Source organism: Ictalurus punctatus, chromosome 17, assembly GCF_001660625.3.
Source record: "Ictalurus punctatus breed USDA103 chromosome 17, Coco_2.0, whole genome shotgun sequence".
Lineage (NCBI taxonomy): Eukaryota > Metazoa > Chordata > Actinopteri > Siluriformes > Ictaluridae > Ictalurus > Ictalurus punctatus.
In genome coordinates, this window is record NC_030432.2 from 3,385,867 (window position 1) to 3,407,052 (window position 21,186).

The following is a 21,186-nucleotide window of genomic DNA, read 5'->3' on the forward strand; positions in this document are numbered from 1 at the left end:
TGTTTAAGCCAAGAAGGACAGTGAGATAAGGAAGAAGGGGAATATACCGCTAGATGGTCCTCAGCCAGATAGATAGCCTCATACAATGTGGCAGGTCGGTGGTACTCGCAACAAACTGCTCCTCAAACATGGGGTCTACAATGTAGAATTTTGTGTCCCTCCTTTAGCAGCCACCTGTGACCGAAATCTTGGACCTGCTGGCCAAAGATAAAGAGTCTGTACTTGTTGAAGGTCAGGATCTGGAACTGCTCACAGTCTTGTTCTGGAGATCGACTAACCCCATGTATCATCGCCCTTTTTACATCCTTGTACTCCAGCTGATTTTGTAGTGGGAGCTGGTGACAGCATACTTGAATCTGGGCCGTGCCCATGCTACCGTAACACACTCAAAGAGCTCTAAAGATGCCTGTGCCATCACCAGGACCTCCAAGCAATATTTCTGCTCGGTGCACAAGTCAAGGAAGGCTTGATATTTGGCTTGGTGGAGGTCGGTGAGATACTTCGCAATTTCCACGAAGGACGACGACACCAAATCGACGAACCCAGCTTTCTGCGCCACACCTTTTGATAAGGTCTGGGAAAGTAAGGAGGCAGGTGAGAATGCGGTGTTGAGTTATTTGGGGGTTATTTCCTGCTCAGCTTTTCAGTTCAGCCTTTTTAACGAAAACACGTGCTTTAATCAAAAACCAAAACCTTCCACAGTCATGCACACTCCTAGGCTCAGCAGAACAGCACCAGGAGACGTTGGCACTGTTTCTCTCTGCTCCGCATGCTCACTCGCAACGGGTAAAATTAAGTACACACAGGTGGACACGCATTCATTAGATCATCCCGTCCTCTAAACCCTGCCCTTCCTGCAACAAATAAATATTGTTTAGCCTTCTAGAACACTTCCTAGTTTAGCGTCATGGAGCACTTGCAACTTATATCTCCTTACAGCTCTCTCCTACATCTCCTAACATGTCAAATATGACATAGATGTGGAGCTCGGAGCGCCAATGATACGAAGGACACCTCGAAGGAAGCGAATTTTCAGAGACAGACACAAACAATCCCAGATGAATTGATATCTATTTGATTAATATTGAATGAAAACATTTACTTTTAGAGTAAATGAAATGACACGTACTACGTTGGGGTTATACGTGCGTTTTCAGAGCGGTTATTCTCGTTGTGCGGTAAATGTTCCCGAGCTCTGGCAGCTGCGACAGTGTTACTTTTCACAGGTTTAATAAATGTCATCATATTTCCACAGAATAATTTCTTCCTCTTCAACCAGAAGTATGAACACCTGTTGCTTTTTTTTTTTTTTTTTTTTCTTCATGCTGAACGTTATTGCTGAAAACGTCTGGCTTTTATGTGCACGCACGCGCTCGCTGAGTAAACCTTGATTCAGGGATAAAACCTGGGCTGAATGAGAAAGTTGATAACCAGCGTCATGGTATGAATGACGTAAAAGAATGACATAAAGATTGGTTATTTAAATGACTTCCTGTCAGCAAAAGAACCATCATCTTCTGAACATTGGGTCGTAGAAAAAGAAAAAGAGTGCTATTAGCCCTGCTGCAAAAATCACCCTACCCCCATATGTGCTACTATTCTGCGGAGCTCGTGCCCCTCCGGAACCGGTGGTAGGGGAGTGTGCAAACATTCATGCGGAGACTGAAGTTCAGGAGTAAGCCCAGGTAAGCTCAACTGTACTTCTAGGGACTGCAGCGTATCCAAGTCAATTAGGCTCAGAGGCAAAGCGGGGTCGTCAAGGTCCTGACAGAAAATCCTCCTCCGTTGGGGTTACAAATTCCTGTTTGCTTAGATCTTAATTAACCCCGGGGTGGACCTGTTTGGTTTTGTCAACTCAAAACCTACTCTGTGACTCTGAGTTTGTTGAACTCAGTTGGTGAAACAGGCCTCTAGTCATACTGTTTACTCTGTTCATTCCGAGTACATAGGTCACGACTGCAAACCAAAATGAGTTGGTTCTTCTTTCTGTATTAGCCTGGTGAGCGTTCATCACCGACCGTCTCTCTCCTGTTCAGTGGAAATGCGATATGCTTATTGGTGACCCGTCTCCGATTGAGAACGTGCTGCGCATTATGAAGAACAGAATAAGGTAACGAACGCCTTGTAGAGTCACGCAGCTGAAGAAATGCATGAGGGATGAATGGGGAAAATTCCGCTCGCTAAACCTAACCAACTGGGGTCTTCACTCAAACGCTTAATAAGTGTTATTAAAAGAAAAGCCGATGTCACACAGTGCTAAACAGTCGACTGTCCCGACTTTGTTCGAGTGTGTTGCAGTCATCGGATATAAATAAATAAAATTCACAAAGTAAAGCATGAAATAATGTGTTAATAATGTGCTTTCTGTATACTACAGCGTGAACTGAATGTTCAAATGACTCTTTTGTTTGTTAGGGGTTTTTTTTTTTTGCGTTTTCCATACTGTCCCAACTTTTTCGGAACTGGGGTTTTATACACACACACACACACACACACACGCACACAATTCCAATGTACAAATCAAGTACTGTGTTTGCTTTTGTGCGACATTCCAAATCATTTAAACGTCATAGGCAGTGTGTCAATATCAACTTTTTTTCATCGGCCAATCCAAATGAAAAATTACTCCAGGATATAGCATTTTGCTAATGCTAGTTTATAAAGTGTATAAATTACCAAGCATGTTAATGGGACAGCTGATTTATAGTGCATTTAGTGTAATTATATAATAATAATAATAATAATAATAATAATAGAGGACTAAGCTTATTTAGTAATGGTCATTTCCTTAAATGCAAAATTGTTTTTTTTTTTTTGTGCTATTAATATTTCAGGTTCCTGTTTGTCATCATCTCAACTCTGCAGTTAATGAGCACAGGTAAAACACACATAAATTAGACAAATGTCTTATATATATATATATATATATATATATATATATATATATATATATATATATATATATATATTAATACAACTAACGGATGTTGTGCTACACTTTAAATCTAACCCTAATCAAAACCTCAGTAACTAAAATGAAGCTTTTGGATCTTAAATAAAAGCTGACAAAAGAAAACACACATACACACACCCACACACACACACACACACACACACACACACACACACACACAAATCGCCTTGCTATTCTGAATGTCTCCTATGTAAAATCTGAGTGATGTGTGTGTCTGCAGGTGACGATTCTGTAGCGCACCATGTGCAGGGGATTGTGGGTGGAAGTGTGAAAATGCGCTGTGAGCTGGAGCACCCACACATCGTTAACAGAGTTTACTTCCAGAAGACAGTGGATGGACATGAAATCTTCATCAACGGGTTTTACCCCAGAGGTCCACTCACAGTGCCTGAAGAGTACAAAGATCGCACCATCGTCAACCAAACGGAACTCAGCATGGAGATGTCTGAGCTCTCTCCTAACGACGAGGGAGAGTACACCTGTATCATCTTTTTCAGTGGTGACTCTCCCATCAAAAAAAAGTTTCACCTCACAGTTACAGGTACACACACACACACACACACACACACACTTTAAATCTGCCTAAACATTTGAGATGGTTTCCCCCTCCACAGTTATTACATAAAGATTGGTTATTTAAATGACTTCCTGTCAGCAAAAGAACCATCATCTTCTGAAGACTAAGTCAGAGCATGTTATGTTTACATTTATACCATTTTAAATTATATTATTACTCCTTGGCACCTACAGTATCGTCTGTGCCGCTTGTCCTTATTTAGTAGTATTGTACTGTCCTGTATTGTTAGCACACGTCTACACGTGCACTTTGTGTAGAAATGTGTAGATCTTCTTTAGTTCCGTGTCGTCTCAGTTGGTTAGTGTGTTGTTTTATGTAGCAGCGTGATCCTGGAGGAACGGTGTTTCATTTCACTGTGTGCCGTAACCAGCTGTATATGGCTGAAATGATCATAAAACCACTCGAACTTGAACTTGAACTTGATCATGCTAGGATAGAAAACAGTGTTACTGAACGGCGTAGACTAGAAAAGACACCGCACGTCACGGCATAGCCGAGTGGAAGTGCAGAATCTACGCATTGCTTGGTTTAGTGAGTTGCTGAAATAACCAAACCTACTGTAGAGCTGCTCCACCTGCCCGAGCTACGCGGCACCAGAGCCCTCGAGATCATCCAAGATCGTTGCTTCCCGATGCATTTAAACTCAGATTTTGTCAGTATCTTAAAGAAAATGGCTAAGTCTATGGGGGGAAAAAACGTATACATATGTACGCCAATATCAGCTTCTCCACAATCTTTCAAAAGTTTTCTTGCGCATTCCATGCCGAGTGATAATGCATTTGATAATGCCATTATGCATAGCGGCTGGTGTGTGTACGTGTGTGTGAACAGTGTACAGTGTGTATGATTAACTAATTTTTGGAATTTTAACTCCCCCCTCTCTTTCTGTGTCTGTTTATCTTGTTTTTATCTCAGCCAATTACAGCGTTTCCATCATAACCATCTGGGGTTGCGGCGGTGACCCAGCCGACCATAACTGCGTGATCGGATGCTCGTCGTCAGGGGGATATCCTCGCAGCAGTGTAACCTGGGGTGCGGTCGGAGCTGACATGAGCAACCTCCTGATGAGAAAAGGGGTCCCTGTGTTTAGGCAGGACAGAGACTCGCTCCTTTGGAACGTGTCCCACGTTGTTATACTGAACTGCAGAAGGATGCTGAACACCTGGATCACCTGCTCTGTTGGGGGAGTCGTGTCACATGCTGTCAGTGTGTGTGAGTACTGTACACACACGCACACACACACTCACACACACACACACACACACACACACACACACACACAAATCGCCTTGCTATTCTGAATGTCTCCTATGTAAAATCTGAGTGATGTGTGTGTCTGCAGGTGACGATCCTGTAGTGCACCATGTGCAGGGGATTGTGGGTGGAAGTGTGAAAATGCGCTGTGAGCTGGAGCACCCACACATCGTTAACAGAGTTTACTTCCAGAAGACAGTGGATGGACATGAAATCTTCATCAACGGGTTTTACCCCAGAGGTCCACTCACACTGCGTGAAGAGTACAAAGATCGCACCATCGTCAACCAAACGGAACTCAGCATGGAGATGTCTGAGCTCTCTCCTAACGACGAGGGAGAGTACACCTGTATCATCTTTTTCAGTGGTGACTCTCCCATCAAAAAAAAGTTTCACCTCACAGTTACACGTACACACCCACACCCACACACACACACACACTTTAAATCTGCCTAAATGTTTGAGATGTTCCCCCACCAATAGTTATTACATAAAGATTGGTTATTTAAATGACTTCCTGTCAGCAAAAGAACCATCATCTTCTGAAGACTATGTCATGATATGGAGGTTGAGACGGATGCTAGTACAGATTTTAAAGTTTAATAAAGAACTATACATACAAAAAGACACTATGACTTTGGGGCAAAACACTGTGGCAAAGACTAAACATAAACCAAAGAACAAAGCGCAGTTACAAAGACAAAGAAAGACAGACGTGAGACAAGAGTGCAGTGCAAACTGTGGCTATACATATATATATATATATATATATAAGTGCTCAATTAACAAGAACGTGATTCAGGTGCAGGTGGTCATGTGACTGTGATGCAGTGGCTGCTGGGAACTGTAGTTCAGAGTTACTTCTTTGCTTACATGACAGAACCCCCCCAAAGGCGCTTCTCCCGGAATACGCCAAAATACACTCCCTCCTTCTGGCGGTCCTGGCCCTCTGGGTCAGGGTCATAAATATATTAAAAAGTAATAGACATAAATAAATAGAATAGATGAAGAAAAGACAGATCCGTTGGCAGGGTTCATTAAAGGGGGACATATAGAAAATGTTTTGTACTGTATATTGGGGGGACAGATTGGTATTTCCTCAACATTGGAAGGGACACGACCCCCCAAAAGAATGCATGGTTATGCCCATGATTAACAGGAACGTGATTCAGGTGCAGGTGGTCATGTGACTGTGATGCAGTGGCTGCTGGGAACTGTAGTTCAGAGTTCCTTCTCTGCTTACATGACAGACTAAGTCATAGTATGTTCTATGGGGGGAAAAAACGTATACATATGTACGCCAATATCAGCTTCTCCACAGTCTTTCAAAAGTTTTCTTGTGCATTCGTCATAATGCATTTGATAATGTCATTATGTATAGCGGCTGGTGTGTGTGTGTGTGTCTAAAGTGTGTTTACGGTGTGTGTGATTAACTCATTTTTGGAATTTTAACCCCCCCCAGTCTCCTGAAGAGCAAAGGAGACCCTGTGTTTACGCAGGACAGAGACTCGCTCCTTTGGAACGTGTCCCACGTTGTTACGCTGAACTGCAGACAGATGCTGAACACCTGGATCACCTGCTCTGTTGGGGGAGTCGTGTCACATGCTGTCAGTATCCACATCTAGACTATTTCTAATTAAGATTCGCTTACATTTGTCTAAAAAAAAAGAGTAAAGTTTCACTGACAATCATACTTGTACAAGCAATATCTCAGCACACCTATATAGGTCTTCTTTTATTCTCCCAATTCCAAGGAATAGAAATTTGTAAAGGATCAGTATTTTAAAAAGTAATTGCTATGAAATGTCATGTATAAATGTAAACATGTCTAAACAGCCAGAAGAGTTTCTTAATAAAGAAATTAAAGATGTTGAAATATATCTGCATGTACTTGTGTGTGTGTGTGTGTGTGTGTGTGTGTGTGTGTGCGATCTATTTTTTATTAAAAGTTTTTTTTTAATGTAAATAAAGACTGCTAGTTGAAATCAGTGAGACGTGAAGAAAATGTAAAAATGTATGCAAGACTCGTAAGTTATTCGTAAGTTCTTTGAATGAGCAAAACTTTCCTAAAGAGCTACACACACACACACACACACACACACACACACACACACATTGAATTTTTAAACATCTTAAAACATCTTAGGGAGTTTTTCCTCGCCACCGTCGCCACTCAGTGGCTTGCTCAGTTGGGATGAATTCGCACCTTTAATATCTGTACACCGTGTTGATATTTCTGTAAAGCTGCTTTGAGACAAGGTCTATTGTAAAAAGCGCTATACAAATAACATTGAATTGAATTGAATTGAATTGAATTTTTCAGATGCTTTCGACAAAATCTCCAAAAGATGAATATATTATTATTCTCATTCATAGATAATAAATGGGGTGGGTAAATAGCACAATATTTGGTTGCATATTTCTTGCTTATTTCTTTCAGTTGTTTGTTTTGGGCGGTTTTTCTCCCTTCAGTCTCTTGAATGGAGAGGCCACTGATGCAAGCCCAAGCCTTGACACTACCTCCACCACGCTTGACCAATAAGCTTTGGATCATGGACAGGTCTGTAGGAATTGGGAAGCAATATGTGGACTTTATCTCCCAGAGCAGATTGCCGCAGTTGTTGGGAGGCTTGTGCATGCACTATGAATGTTAAGAAGGTAGCGGGCCCAGATGATATACCCGGAAGGGTTCACCAACTAGCACAGTCCTCACCACTATCTGTCCCTGACACAATCCATTGTCCCCTGTGTCCAAGTAATCCACTCCAACTGAAATGAGCGTTTACTCTCCAATGGCCCTGACCGCTGTGGTGCCGAAGAGCTTCTGAGAGACTCACCACAGACCTCATGTACTTCTCTCAACTCAGCAAGCTAGACCCTCTCCAGGTCACTTACCGATCAAATTGATCCATGATGACACCATCTCCTATGTCCTACACACTACCCTATCTCATCTCAACATGGGAAGGAAGAACTATGTGAAAGAGCTGTTCACTGAGAACAGTTCAGTCTTAAATACAAGGGTGCGAGGCCAACAACCAGTTCCTAAATGTCAGCAAGAAGGAATTGGTTGTGGACTCCAGAAGGACATACACAACACTCTCAATCAATAGGACCCTTGGGTGGGAGAGCGAGCAGCTTCAGTTACACATCAGCAAGGACCTGTAATGGACTCCATACATTTCGACTTCAACACAGAATATGAGACAGCTTTACCATATCCAACCGCTGAGGAAGTTCCACATCTTCTCAACTAAGTAGAAGACCTTTTATACCACCACTATACAGAGCATTATCACTGGGAACATCACTGCCTGGTACTGTAATAGCACTGTAATAAAGACTCTGCAGGGGGTGGTGAGGCCTGTTGAACAGATCTCAAGGTCAACACTGACCAGACTACAGGATATTTACACCAGGTGGTACAGGACCACAGCAGGAAAGATCTTACAGGATCATCTTAGGATCTCAGTGCTGTTTTGAAGGATCCTTCACACCCCCAACAAAGGAATGTTCTGATGGCTGCAGTCTGGAAAGCACCTCCACATCTGCATCGCTAGGACTGAGAGGAGACAAGCTGGAGCTTCTTTCCCCAATCATCAGAACCCTGAACTTCTGATCACTGATCACGGCACATGCACTGGATATTTTAGTGTAAATGTGTACATACTTATATACATTACATTCATTTTCATATGTGTATCGTCGTATACTTTTGAGGGTGTCGTCTTGCTTTGAATCTTGAATCTGATGTCGAAATTCTTACACCAGTGGTTCTCTAACTTGTTCAGCGTGAGGCCCCCCGTTGTGTAGGGTGCGTCCCTTGGTGGCCCCCTAGACTCGTCAAATTTTCGTCATTTCGTTTTTTTCACGCTAGGCTCTTCTGTATCAACTTCCACAGCAAAGAGACTACGTCCTCTATCAAAAAAAGTATCCATTTGAAATAGTCTTGGGTTTTTTCAGCGTGTCGCTAACACTACATTGGTATATCGACGGATATCTCTGTTTGATGTGTTTCTTAGTGTGCTCGTCACATCACGCCAAACTAGCGATTCCGTTTCCCAGAATGCACCACGAACTACAAACATGGCCTACGACTACAACTCCCAATGGAACACACAGACCGGTCACCTTCTCCGAGGACTAATCAGACACACTTGTTCTTCACGAAGTATTTGTTCAGTTGCCATAGTTTCGTTATGGTTTTGATTCTGCTTTCCCTTTGATGTTGATTTCTGCATTACCTGCTCTAGCCTGTTTGCCTGATCACCTGACCTCTGCCTGTCTTTATGTCTTTTGCCTTGCCCTCTGGATATTATAATCTTCATTACAGCTCTGACCTGCAATTGCATCTGTCCCAACCCTCATTATGTGACAGTGGTGTGTATAATTGATTTAACTTATTAATATTTCTAATTTTTCATACTTCAAAGGTTGGCAATCCTGACTTACATACAGGTAAAATACATTTTTTAAAAATCATGTTCTAGAATTTCTATGCTGCCCCCTTGGTGCTGTCTGGCGGCCCCCAGTTTGAGAACCACCGTCTTAAGCATTGCATTAAAGCGCGCCACTGACCTGCCTCTTTGTGGACGATAAATGCTGGTGCAGATAACTTCCCAATAGTTTGTACAGTACGCATAGTGTACAGGACATAAACGATGTACCTTGGTGAATTAGGATCTCATTTGGGATCAGAACATTACTCAAAAAAGTGCCTCTGCTATGCTCTTCACCGAGATCTGATAGTCTGCCTAGTCCAAAAAGAACTAATATGAAGCGATATTCTCGGGCTGACTGTCCTAATGGCCCGATAAGATCCATGCTGGATGCTCGTTTTCAAAGAGGATCTTGCTAAGATGGAGAGGACGCAATCGTGTGTCTGGGATGGAAGGCGGATTCAGAAACTGGTATTCGCAGGAAGACGCGCACTATTGACGTATACCAATGACGTTCATCACCGTAAATTTCCCAGCCCATAAAAAAGCCAGGCGAGTGTCTTCTCTACCCCAGGGTGCCATGTCGTGGGGTTATACTGAGACAAGCAATTCGGTCATCAACTCTCCGGTTTGAATGTCCTGACTAACTCAGTATAAACAGTCTCAAATAATAACAAAATAGGTTTAGGTTAGCACCATCTCAGTGTCAGATACGTTTCTGACATGACACCCAGCTAGAACTTTCTTCCAGTCAATTACTGCCTCCTGATTGAACACATTATTTAAAGTATAGTTGCGTGACTATTCCACTGGGAATTCGAGTTGAGAATCCACCATCTTGTAGGTTCCCAGCCTGGTCAGGTAGCGCAGACCCACCCAGTTTTATATCTGCGGTGAGCTTCCGACTCTTAGCTGCTCAGTTCCCAAAATTACTGGGTGGATATTTAGGGATTAACCTTCACCTTTATTGTGTTTTTGTCCTTTACACATAATTTTGAGATGCAGATATAGTAAATGTGCACAATCTCGGGAGTACACCTCACCTTCACCTCCCAGCACCTTTCCAAAGCCTCAATTGAGCCTCAACACGCTTTGGTGGAACAAGGTCTGCCCACTACCTAGCTAGCAATGGATAAACAATAAGCTGTCAGGGTTTCTGACATTTGATTAGTGTGTGTGTGTTTGTGTGTGTAAAAAGTTCAAACACAGATGGTTTAAAAAAAGAGAACAATTTTATTACACACTTGTATCACTATAAATACAATGAGCCAAGAACATCATTTATAAAACGAAACTGACAAGAGTATTTCCTTTAGGAAAGAGGTTTATAAAGGACTTGGCGTGAACACGCACGGCAATTTTCTACGCATTCAAGAGTTTAATAAAGTAAATAGATGATGAACATTTTATAGATTCCCAAAATCTCTCTCTCTCACACACACACACACAGAGTTCTAGGAAGTTCCCTGTAGTATGTGTAGGGCATTAATATAAAAAAAAAAATATGCCAGAGAACTTTCCTTAAAGTGACTGAATGCATCTGTACATATGTTTATGAGAACCATCGTTAGAAGAACCACCAAGAAGCGCTCTGTAGTGCTAAACCAAGGAGAGTTCTAGAACGCTCTAGAAAGGTAAACTAGGCAGCATTCTACAGCAGAACACTCCTTGGTTTAGTGTTCCAGAATGATTCGTAGATTAACAATAGAATACCAATTAGTTTATGTTCTAGAACAAGACCAATTTAACGTTCTAGAATGCTCCCTGAGTTTCGTTTGGAGTTTGCCTAGGGGTTGAAAACGGGGTCTCTGATTCCAGGCATCTGGGAATTGAGAGTTGTCTCCACATGTAGTTTGCAGAAGCTGCGTCCCTCATCTACACGCCCTCGCAGCCCGACGGCTGTATTTTACTCGCAAAAACGAAATAAAACGTTCAGTCAACAACAAGTCAACAAACAATCAAACCACATGGGAGTTGACGGGAGTTAATCGGGCACACTTTAGCTAGCCCGTTACAATTAGCTATTCTAATTCAACTAGCATTCGCTAAATCTCGAAATGTTCGAATTAAACAACAGACTAGACAACAATGGAGTCGCTTTAAAGTCCACATGAAATCAAAATGACAGTTTTGTGGCTTTTAGTATAAATATGTTCACCTTAAGGTTATTTATAAGCTAGTGTGCTCCAAAACAGTGACAAAATTAGCATTTAGAAGACATACAAATTCAAAATGAAATCCAATCAAATGCTCTATGGAAGTGCCTGAAGTGTCCCGCCCCCAACATGATAATAATCCATGGTGCTAACTGTTAAGTACGGCGTAGCCTGGGCTGTGAGGTAAGCTAAAAGTTATTGGGTATTTAAAAAGGGGAAAGAGCCACTCGATATGTCCTGTTCTAACTTCCTTTTTCAGTGGAAATTACATCAACACGTCAGATAACGCTGTGCATTTCACAGAGTCTTCAAACATCTAGTAACAAGCTAGCTAGTTTCCAGAGTTGACCTGCAATAACTTTTTAATGCGCGCTGAAAGATCGCTGATGCCAATTATTTTGAACGCTAGGTTGAACGTTTTGCTAACATAAATTGGTGTTTGCTAAGTTTGCAGTTTGCTAACTGTCAAACTCCTGTTGTAACGGCATGTTTGAAGCTGTCTCGTGCACTTAATGAATATTGCACCGCTAATCTTTTTCCCCCTGTCTTTTTTGGACTGGAGAAAATTCTAAGGGCGAGTCGACTCATGGAATCGACACCCGTCAGAATCCGAGTCGACTCATGGAATCGACTCCAATCAGAATCCGAGTCGACAACGGAATCAAATCCCATCAGAATCCGAGTCGACTCATGGAATCGACTCCCACCAGAATCCGAGTCGACTCATGGAATCGACTCCCATCAGAATCCGAGTCGACTCATGGAATCGACTCCCATCAGAATCCGAGTCGACTCCGGAATCGAACAGCCGCAGGCGTAGATGTGTTCTCGCTTGGTGTGTCCAGTGTTCCACACGTTATTCTCAGAGGTATACGACGGTAATAAATAGTGCACTATATCGCACCGGTGTGAACACACCACAAGCGCACACACTAAATGTACACGCTTCCAAAGTAATCACATTATAACAGGAATGCATTTATAACCTTTGGATGTTTAAACATTTAACAGTGAGAAGGAAACACAGCTTAATACTTTTTTTTTCCCTTTTTTTTTTTTTTAAGTAATGGCAGCCATTTTCTTCCCTGAGAAGGAAGAAACTGATAGAGCTAAACTGATTTCCAGTTCCAGTAATGTTAGATTTGCAGAAAGGTTCGACTAGGTTTGCACCGTGTTTCCGTAGTAGCTAGCTAGCTAGCAAGCCAATTGTTAACGCGTATTTAATTTATCGTGCCTCCGTGTAGAAAACTGCAGTTTGTGAATGCTAAGCTATCTAAGATGAATGCTATGCTTTGAGTGTTATGCTAATCTACAGAAATGTTAGGTTAATAAATGTTAAGCTAATATATTTGTTAAAGACAGAAACCTGAACGTTAAGCCGGTTTTGTCAGTGTTCTGAAATGCCATCGTGTTCAATATGACAGATCACATTTCATCGAAAGAAATGTAACATTTCTTCTAGTAACAAAAACTTTTTTTTAAAAACAAAATAGAAAGGAATGTTGTTGTTGTTGCTGATGCGGTGTCTGGCTCTTCCAGCAGATCAGACATGCCGTAGCCGCAGGTTTGACTTCGAACCGCGCTTGTCCGTTAGCTGCAGAGTGTGTACGAACTCTGATAGTCCGTCTGCTTCTTCATCTGTCCATCAGACACACACACACACACACACACACACACGGATCTTCAGGTCAAGTTTTCAGAAAGCGTGTGTTTCGCCGTGTTCATCCAGCCTGACCTGAGCTAATTGGAGAAAAAAACGAAACACACACAGCAACACACAGCACCGTTCAGCATTTGGTCCTCTGTGAGATCACAGCAAAGTGTGTGTGTGTGTGTGTGTGTGTGTGAGAAAGGAACGCAAACTCACTTTAAACTCGCAAGCTCGGCATCTGTTGAGAGCTCGGCTGTGAGGCAAACAGACAGAAGAATGACAAGTTTGTGAAGAACATTATGACTAAACTGTAATCATGACAACGTGGGTATAAAATGAATCAGACGTCGTGTTGTTACCTGAGGGTTGTCTTCTTCTGCACTTTATCATAGCAATCACAATGAGGGTAATGGGAACCAGCAACAGCACAACACTTGCAATTGGCGTGATAATATCTGGGGTAGCAGGAATATCACCTACACACACACACACACACACACACACACACACACACAGAGTGATTTTCTTATTTGGTATTCAAAAACATCTTGGACTGTGTGTGTGTGTGTGTGCGTGTGTGTGTGCGTGTGTGTGTACAGTACTCACACACACTGAGAGCATGTGACACGACTCCCCTAACAGAGCAGGTGATGTTCAGCATCCGGCTGCAGTTCAGCATAACAACGTGGGACACGTTCCAAAGTTGCGAGTCTCTGTCCTGCGTAAACACAGGGTCCCCTTCGCTCGTCAGCAGGCTGCTCATGTCAGCTCCGACCACACCCCAGGTTACATTACTGCGAGGATATCCCCCTGACGACGAACATCCGATCACGCAGTTATGGTCGGCTGGGTCACTGCCGCAACCCTGGCGGGTTATGACGGGAACGCTGTAATTGGCTGTGAGACAGACATAGAGGGAGGTTACGATTCACAGGGAAGGGTTACGAAAACTTTTGCAGAGGTATTAGAGGAGCTGGATTGATGCAAACAAAATCAATCTTTATATGTTCCTGTTCAGTCAGTCAAGGCCACGCTCTTGATGCTTGGTGTCAAAACCACCTGCGTAATACTGTGTAGGTCCCCCTCCCAGTTGTGCCACCAAAACAGCTCTAAGCCGTCGAGGCATGGACTCCACAAGACCTCTGAAGGTGTGCTGTGGGATCTGGCACCGAGATGTTATCAGCAAGTCAGTCGCGAGGTGGGGCCTCCATGGATCGGGCTTGTTTGTCCAGGACTTTCAGAAGACGCTCGATAAAATTGAGATCTGGGGAATTCAGAGGCTGAGTCAACACCTTGGACTCTTTGTAATGTTCCTCAAACCGTTCCTGAATAATGTTTGCAGTGTGTCAGGGCGCATTATCTTACTGAGAGAGACCACTGAATAGCGTTGCCATGAAGGGGTGGAAGGGGTGTGCTTCAACATGAATGCCGGGACGCAAGGTTTCCCAGCAGAACTTTGCCAACCCAGCATCACAAGGTAAGTAAGACTTGGGCATAAACTTTTTATGGGAAGTGCAAATCTTTAGGGTATCCACATGGGACCATCCCCAGCAGCAGAAGGTGAGTCATGAGTGTAGAAAGCACCAAGCAGAAGTACAACGTCAGGATGAATCATACAACAGCAGAGATATGTCAGGATCAGGCACCGGAAGCACATCGGGCTACAGGCGTGCACGTTTCTTCCTCGCCGGGAATGTGTACATCACGTCTGTCGATGCTTTTCTAGCTTGATAGATAGTCCACAAAACTTTTCGCTCAGCTAGTTGTACAATCTTAAGCAAATGGAGGTGAAACAGGACTACCCTCTCGGCTCGGACATAAACAGAGTCAGAAGACGATGGCATGAGGATCCTGGTGCCACCTAGCATGGGGCATCTGGAACCACTCTCTCTCTTTCTCTGGAGCTGTGCTGGATAGATTAGGCAAATTCTTCTCAACTCCAGTGCCAGGCAATGCTGGCAAGAACAGGACTCTGAGGCTCCAGCGTGCACATGCACATACACAAGATTGGAACATTCACCTGCACTTTCCACACGTCATCCTGTTAGTTTCAGTGAACCTGTGCATACGGAAGCCTGAGATTCCTGTTTTTGGCTGGCAGGAGTGGAACCCAAGGTGGTGTTCTGCTGTTGTAGCCCATCCGCCTCATGGTTGTGGACACGCTGTGCGTTCTGAGATGCTTTTCCGCTCACCACGGTTGTAAGGGGCGGTTATCTGAGTTGCCTTAGCCTTCCTGTCAGCTTGAACCAGTCTGGCAACAGTCCTCTGACCTCTCGCATCAACAAGCCCACAGAAGTGAACTTCAATGCTATATTATGAACATTACCAATATCAGGCATTAGATAACGGTGTGTATATGTGTGTGTGTGTGTGTGTGTGTACCTGTAACTGTGAGGTGAAACTTTTTTTTGATGGGAGAGTCACTATTGAAAAAGATGATACAGGTGTACTCTCCCTCGTCGTTAGGAGAGAGCTCAGACATCTCCATGCTGAGTTCCGTTTGGTTGACGATGGTGCGATCTTTGTACTCTTCACGCAGTGTGAGTGGACTTCTGGGGTAAAACCCGTTGATGAAGATTTCATCTCCTTTTACTGTCTTCTGGAAGTAAAGCCTGTTAACGATGTGTGGGTGCTCCAGCTCACAGCGCATTTTCACACTTCCACCCACAATCCCCTGCACATTGTGCACTACAGGATCGTCACCTGCAGACACACACATCACTCAGCTGTAACACATGACTTCAGAATAGACCTGTTAACTGTTTCATGTGATGCTAGTTCACAACTAGCCTGTTTACTACAATGCTAGCTCATAGATAGGCTGGTAGTCTATTTAGTACAACACTAGTGTGTGTATGTGTGTGTGTGTGTGTGTGTGTGTGTGTATGTGTATGTGTATGTCTTTTACCTGCGCTTATTAGCTGCAGCGCTGAAATGACGACCAACAGGAACCTGAAATATTAACAGAACATGAGAAAATTTAGCAATGAGCAAAATAACATCACCTATTATTATTATTATTATTATTATTATTATTATTATTAGGGGGCCAAGCACCGTATTGTTATTCTAAATGTTCTTATTGTTCTTCTTCTGCTTTTTCTTCTGGTTACGGTGTCTACGGCAGCCGATAGAACCATGCGGTAAAAAGTTGTGAAATTCGGAACACCGATCGTCGAGGGTCTAAGGAACATTCAGCTTCAACTCATACATGTAGCGATGCGTTACTGCGATTTCATATACGGATTATTTTGACATTTGTTCTTGCAATTTAGATGTCCACTTGACACGGTACGTAAAACGTGACTAACTTCAGGTAAGGAGAGAGCGCTAGTTTTGTGGTTTTCCTTGTTTTGGCTAGCTGGTGAGTGTTGTTCTGATAGCTATAGCCTATTTATTATAGAGAATGACCGATGCGTTGTCGGTACATTTCTTGCAACTCACTAAATGTCACGTGGACATCCAAATTGCGCGAAGAAATATCCGAATTGTGAGACGTAAATTCGTAATTGTGGAAAGTAAAGACGCGATTACGTTTTGAATACTTTCTTTCCCCTCTGTGGTGGAAACGGTTTCCATAACACACACATTTATTGAACGTCTTGTGAAAAATCAGTCAATCAGTCAATTGACCCAAAACAAGTCCACAACAAATAAAGACAAACAAGATTAGGTGTTCTATTAGGATATAAGTAATGGCACCCTGTAAAACAAGGAAAATATAGCACGCGTCTACAGTAGCCGACAAGCAGCAGTGGCTAAACTGAGTTACTGGAAGATTTAGCGCATGCTGTCCAGAGGAGGCGCTCTTTCACTGTTTAACCAGGGTGAGCTTGTGGTGAGCATAAATAAGCGTCATTAGTGGTTACAATATTGTTCTGACTTGCACAGAAGGTCAAAACAATCAAAAACGGATATGTGTACAAACTTCTCCGCAGTAAGCATGGGCGAGGTTCTGAGGTTTAGTTCAATCAAAGTTTCTCATAGTTTCTAACAGTACAGATTTATTTCAGGAGCATTATTTCAATGTCTACAATAACATTGTGTCTGTTTATTAGAACCATAGAGCTTTATTGTTATTATTATTATTATTATTATTATTATTATTATTATTATTATAGAATTTTCCATTAGGTCCAATTTTATCTACATGTTTTTGAGTTAGTGAGGTTTTGATTTTAATTCCATTCAATTCTAGTGACCTCCCTAAAAGGCTCATAATACACTCCTCTCATAACACACACACACACACACACACACACACACACACACACACAAGTTTACTGTTGTGTACATGAGATATTTTTTGTTTCTATTACAGGCCAATATGTTTCAGAAAGCAACACACACACACACACCTAGACACACACATAGACGACACAGACAGAAGGCTTTTTCTCTTCCTTGTTCAGAATTAAATTCCCTAACACACACGCACGCACGCACGCATACGAACATACGCGCGCGCACACGCACACACACACAAATCAATTCAGACAACTTTGTTTAGTCTACATCTAACACCACACACACACCAACGCTTGTATGTGTGTATAAAGTACGCTGATACTCACAGAGAGCCGCGCCGCATTTCCACTGAACGTGAGAGAGAGAGACGCTCGGTATCGCGCGCGCAGCCACAGAAACGAAAAGGGGAACTCGCAGTATCGGTCTTCAGTCACGGAGGGGGCGGGGCGATGGCGTCATAGGGAAACCCCGATATACTTCACTGATCATGACTTGGTCCATGGGTCAATAGACTAATATACACATACACACACACACACACACAAATATAATTAATAAATAATACTACTAATTCTTAAACACACTCTACTTCATAATCCTCCAACCAAAACACTCAACCCCTAATCCTTACTCCCTAACCCCTAATCTTTACACCCTAATCCCTAACCCTTAATCCTTACACCCTAACCCCTAACCGTTAATCCTTACACCCTAACCCCTAACCGTTAATCCTTACACCCTAACCCCTAACCGTTAATCCTTACACCCTAACCCTTAATTCTTAATCCCTAATCCTTACTCCCTAACCCCTAATCCCTAATCCTTACTCCCTAACCCCTTACCTTTACACCCTTATCCCTAATATATTCGCTGCCTCGTGCTCAGTAAATAACATTCCTATGGGTTATATACGCTGTGCGTGTGTATGTGTGTGTGTGAAAGAAATCGATCCTACCTGTGAGTGTGTGATGTCTCCTCTGTCGCTTTTGAGAGATGAAATGGCAAAAACAATCAGAGAAGCTCTAATTCACAGCATATGATTGTGTGTGTGTGTGTGTGGGTGGGTGTTGGGGGGGGGGGAAGGGGGTGGCACCACGAGTTTACTGTAATGATGTGTCACTTCTGATGAAAGGAGGTTCCTCATGGACAATTTCCATTATAATGCTGTAATACAGAGAGAGACAGGTGAAGAGAGAGAGAGTGTGTGTGTGTGTGAGAGAGAGAAAGAGAGAGGGGGTGGGGGGGTTTAAGGAGATATGCACAGAGTCAAGTGATGTGTGTGAGAGAGAGTGAGAGTTGTAGGGAGATATACAATACAGAGAAAATATTGAGAGAGAAAGAGGTTGAGGAGAACTGCTGCCACACACACACACACACACACACACACACACACACACACACACACACACACACACACACACACACTGAAATCAGTAAAGCATGCCAAATGGACAGATTATTAAAAGGTAATGATGGGATGCTAATAAGTCACTCGGAGGGGAATTTCACTTGTACCGCTAAAGAAACACACACACACACACACACACACACACACACACACACACACACACTATCTCTCTCACACACAGATCACAATCTTTCATCACCATTTTTGTTATCGGTGACAATAAAGGAACGTATCGCACACATCCGAAACCTAACACACACCGCATTCATTTCCTTAATCACCACTACAGTGTGTTCTGAGAGTGTTCCAGGAGCATAACCATGTAACGATGTCATCAGGTGTCCGTTGTTACCGCTACAAACACGGCATGTTACGAGTTACAGTGTTGCAGGTGTTCATCCAGGTTAAATCGCAAGTAATGTTTACGTAGCGATGGCATAGTATTTCCCAAACTTTCGCGTGTTTCCGGCGTAAAAGAAAGTAGCGGAATTTCGCACAGTGACCATCCCGAGCTACTAGTTAGCTACCAGAGTGTACGGACTAAACCTAATCAAGAACGATGCATTGTGGCGTATCCTGACACAAAGCGGAGCTACTGTTACCATTTTAAAAAATAAATAAATAAAAGATTTAATTAGCTATATTTAACGTCTTGGAACATTCTTGTTTATGATTTTTTTTTTTATCACTTAATGTTAAAGTAGTTGTAAACATGTGACATGAATAAGTCAAATAATGGCTTATCTCGTCGTCGTCGTCGTCGTTTTACGGAAAAAACCGGACGTTACGGCTGTACCTCTGCCTCTTATGAAGCACTCACACTGGAGACTCCTTCCAAAAGCAATGCTGGAGGAAAATTATTCACCCCCTTCTGACCAATCAGAATAAGTCGCTCGGTTTTTTATGTATCTAAATGACGCTTACGTGATGTGAACACAACCTGGTGGGTTTTTTGTTGTTGTTGTTGTTGTTTTTACGACGTGCCATATACACTCTTAAAAATTAAGGTTCCAATTAGAGCCAAAAAAGAGGTATTCAGTCTGCTGCCATTGGAAAACCCTTTTACGCTGCACAAACAACCTTGTTTTCTCTCAAGTTCTTCAGAGAACCATTCATTTACCGGTGCTTTAAACATCCCACGCATGGTTTGGTTTTTCGCAGAACTGCCACCAGAATCCGTGTGATCATAAGTGCTCCGAAGCAAACGTCAGACCCGAAGTCGTGTTCTTAAGCGTGACTCCTGCCGAGAGGACCTTTCCCAGTCCCGCAAAAGAAACCTCGCTTTAACCTGTTATGAGATGATAGTTTGAAGGAGCAATAATCCACTGCTCTGAAGAACCTTTTATTTTTGAAGAACCTTCATTATTTTGAAGAGTTCTTTCTGAACATATGGCCTGGAGGGTGGAGTCATGTAGAAGAACGAGAAGAAGAAGGAGACGAAGACGCTTACGTAACGTGCTGATAAGGAGTTTTATTTAGGCTGCCGTCCCATGAAAAGGTGGAGGGAGGAATGAGACGGTTTTTAAAAACCCCTGTACACTCCGCGATGAGATGGTAACTCTTAAACTTGACAAGGGTTTGATGAAAAATGCCTAGTGTACACTTAAAAGACACTTTCCCTTCCCTAAAGTAATTCCTTGAACCCTGTCTAGGTTATACTTTAAAGGTCAGAGGCATGATGTATGTGTTTGTGTGTGTGTGTGTGTGTGTGTGTGTGAGTGCGTGTGTGTTTGTGTGTGAGTGTGGGTGGCTTGAAGTGACTGAGGGGTTTTCTCTGAGGGGAACACACACTAGTACTGCCTTTTGTTTTTCTTTCTGATCTCCCTCCCTCCTATTTACTGGAAAAGAATCATATACGTATGCCGTTATACTACATATCCCATGATGCATGTGAGATGCATGTGATTATACGAGAGCCAATCGTATATTATTGACTCTTCACAAGGTTTCTTGGAATAGAAACAGAGATCTGATACAGCAAGATTACGTCAGACACACACACACACACACACACACACACACACACACACACACACACTCAATCAAGTCAAAGAACACAGAAGGAAGTCAGAGGAATTTCAGGGCTTTTCCATATACTCTCATTCCCTTTTTAAACCCTGCCAGTTTCCTTGTCTCTCCCTCTCCCTCTCCCTCTCTTTCCTTTTTTGTTTTTCCTTAATGAAAAGTGTGACGTTCCCCTCCTTTTCAGAGTCCGTACTCCAGTCGTACATGTTACAAAACAAGTGGTCATGAAGTGCACATACACAGAATATAAAATGTTCCATTTAGGAATAAATAAATAAATAAATAAATAAATAAATAAATAAATAAATATAAATAGAAATTCTGCTTTCTGCTTTTCTTCCCCAAGCGGACGTCTGGAGTGTACACCGCAGTGTAAGAAGGCACGAAAAGGACAGTTTTAGTTCTTTTAAAAAAAGAATAGGGAAATGGAATTTTCAAGAAACTGTGCGTATTC

At 42.6% G+C, this 21,186-nt stretch overlaps 2 protein-coding genes across 4 annotated transcripts; one reads left to right on the forward strand and one right to left on the reverse strand.

Moving 5' to 3' along the window:
* Window positions 1-1,633: 1,633 nt before the first annotated feature.
* LOC128635276 (T-lymphocyte activation antigen CD80) lies at window positions 1,634-6,685 on the forward strand. The gene is made up of 6 exons (XM_053687316.1): window positions 1,634-1,685; window positions 1,996-2,110; window positions 2,835-2,878; window positions 3,195-3,515; window positions 4,467-4,763; window positions 4,894-6,685. Exons 2-6 carry the CDS (start codon window positions 2,049-2,051, stop codon window positions 5,259-5,261), a joined length of 1,092 nt encoding a protein of 363 aa, XP_053543291.1. The 5' UTR covers window positions 1,634-1,685; window positions 1,996-2,048; the 3' UTR covers window positions 5,262-6,685.
* Window positions 6,686-10,457: 3,772 nt separating this feature from the next.
* LOC108277757 (T-lymphocyte activation antigen CD80) lies at window positions 10,458-18,365 on the reverse strand. 3 transcript variants are annotated; one of them, XM_017490654.3, is made up of 8 exons: window positions 18,255-18,365; window positions 17,626-17,811; window positions 15,960-16,003; window positions 15,434-15,754; window positions 13,658-13,948; window positions 13,411-13,527; window positions 13,268-13,304; window positions 10,458-13,038 (listed from the first exon to the last, which is right to left on the reverse strand). In XM_017490654.3, exons 2-8 carry the CDS (start codon window positions 17,640-17,642, stop codon window positions 13,035-13,037), a joined length of 831 nt encoding a protein of 276 aa, XP_017346143.1. In that variant the 5' UTR covers window positions 17,643-17,811; window positions 18,255-18,365; the 3' UTR covers window positions 10,458-13,034. The 3 variants fall into 3 exon arrangements, with proteins under 3 accessions (XP_017346143.1, XP_017346141.1, XP_017346142.1); XM_017490652.3 differs by having other exon boundaries at window positions 10,458-13,135; XM_017490653.3 differs by having other exon boundaries at window positions 10,458-13,140.
* Window positions 18,366-21,186: the final 2,821 nt, after the last annotated feature.

Coding starts and splice junctions, on each gene's coding strand:
- LOC128635276 (XM_053687316.1), top strand. CDS start 2,049: ATGCTTATTGGTGACCCGTCTCCGATTGAGAACGTGCTGCGCATTATG. Junction 2,879..3,194: donor TCTGCAGTTAATGAGCACAG/GTAAAACACACA, acceptor GTGTGTCTGCAG/GTGACGATTCTGTAGCGCAC. Junction 4,764..4,893: donor GTCACATGCTGTCAGTGTGT/GTGAGTACTGTA, acceptor GTGTGTCTGCAG/GTGACGATCCTGTAGTGCAC.
- LOC108277757 (XM_017490652.3), bottom strand. Junction 13,305..13,410: donor CAGAAGAAGACAACCCTCAG/GTAACAACACGA, acceptor TTTGCCTCACAG/CCGAGCTCTCAACAGATGCC. Junction 13,136..13,267: donor GCCGAGCTTGCGAGTTTAAA/GTGAGTTTGCGT, acceptor CAATTAGCTCAG/GTCAGGCTGGATGAACACGG.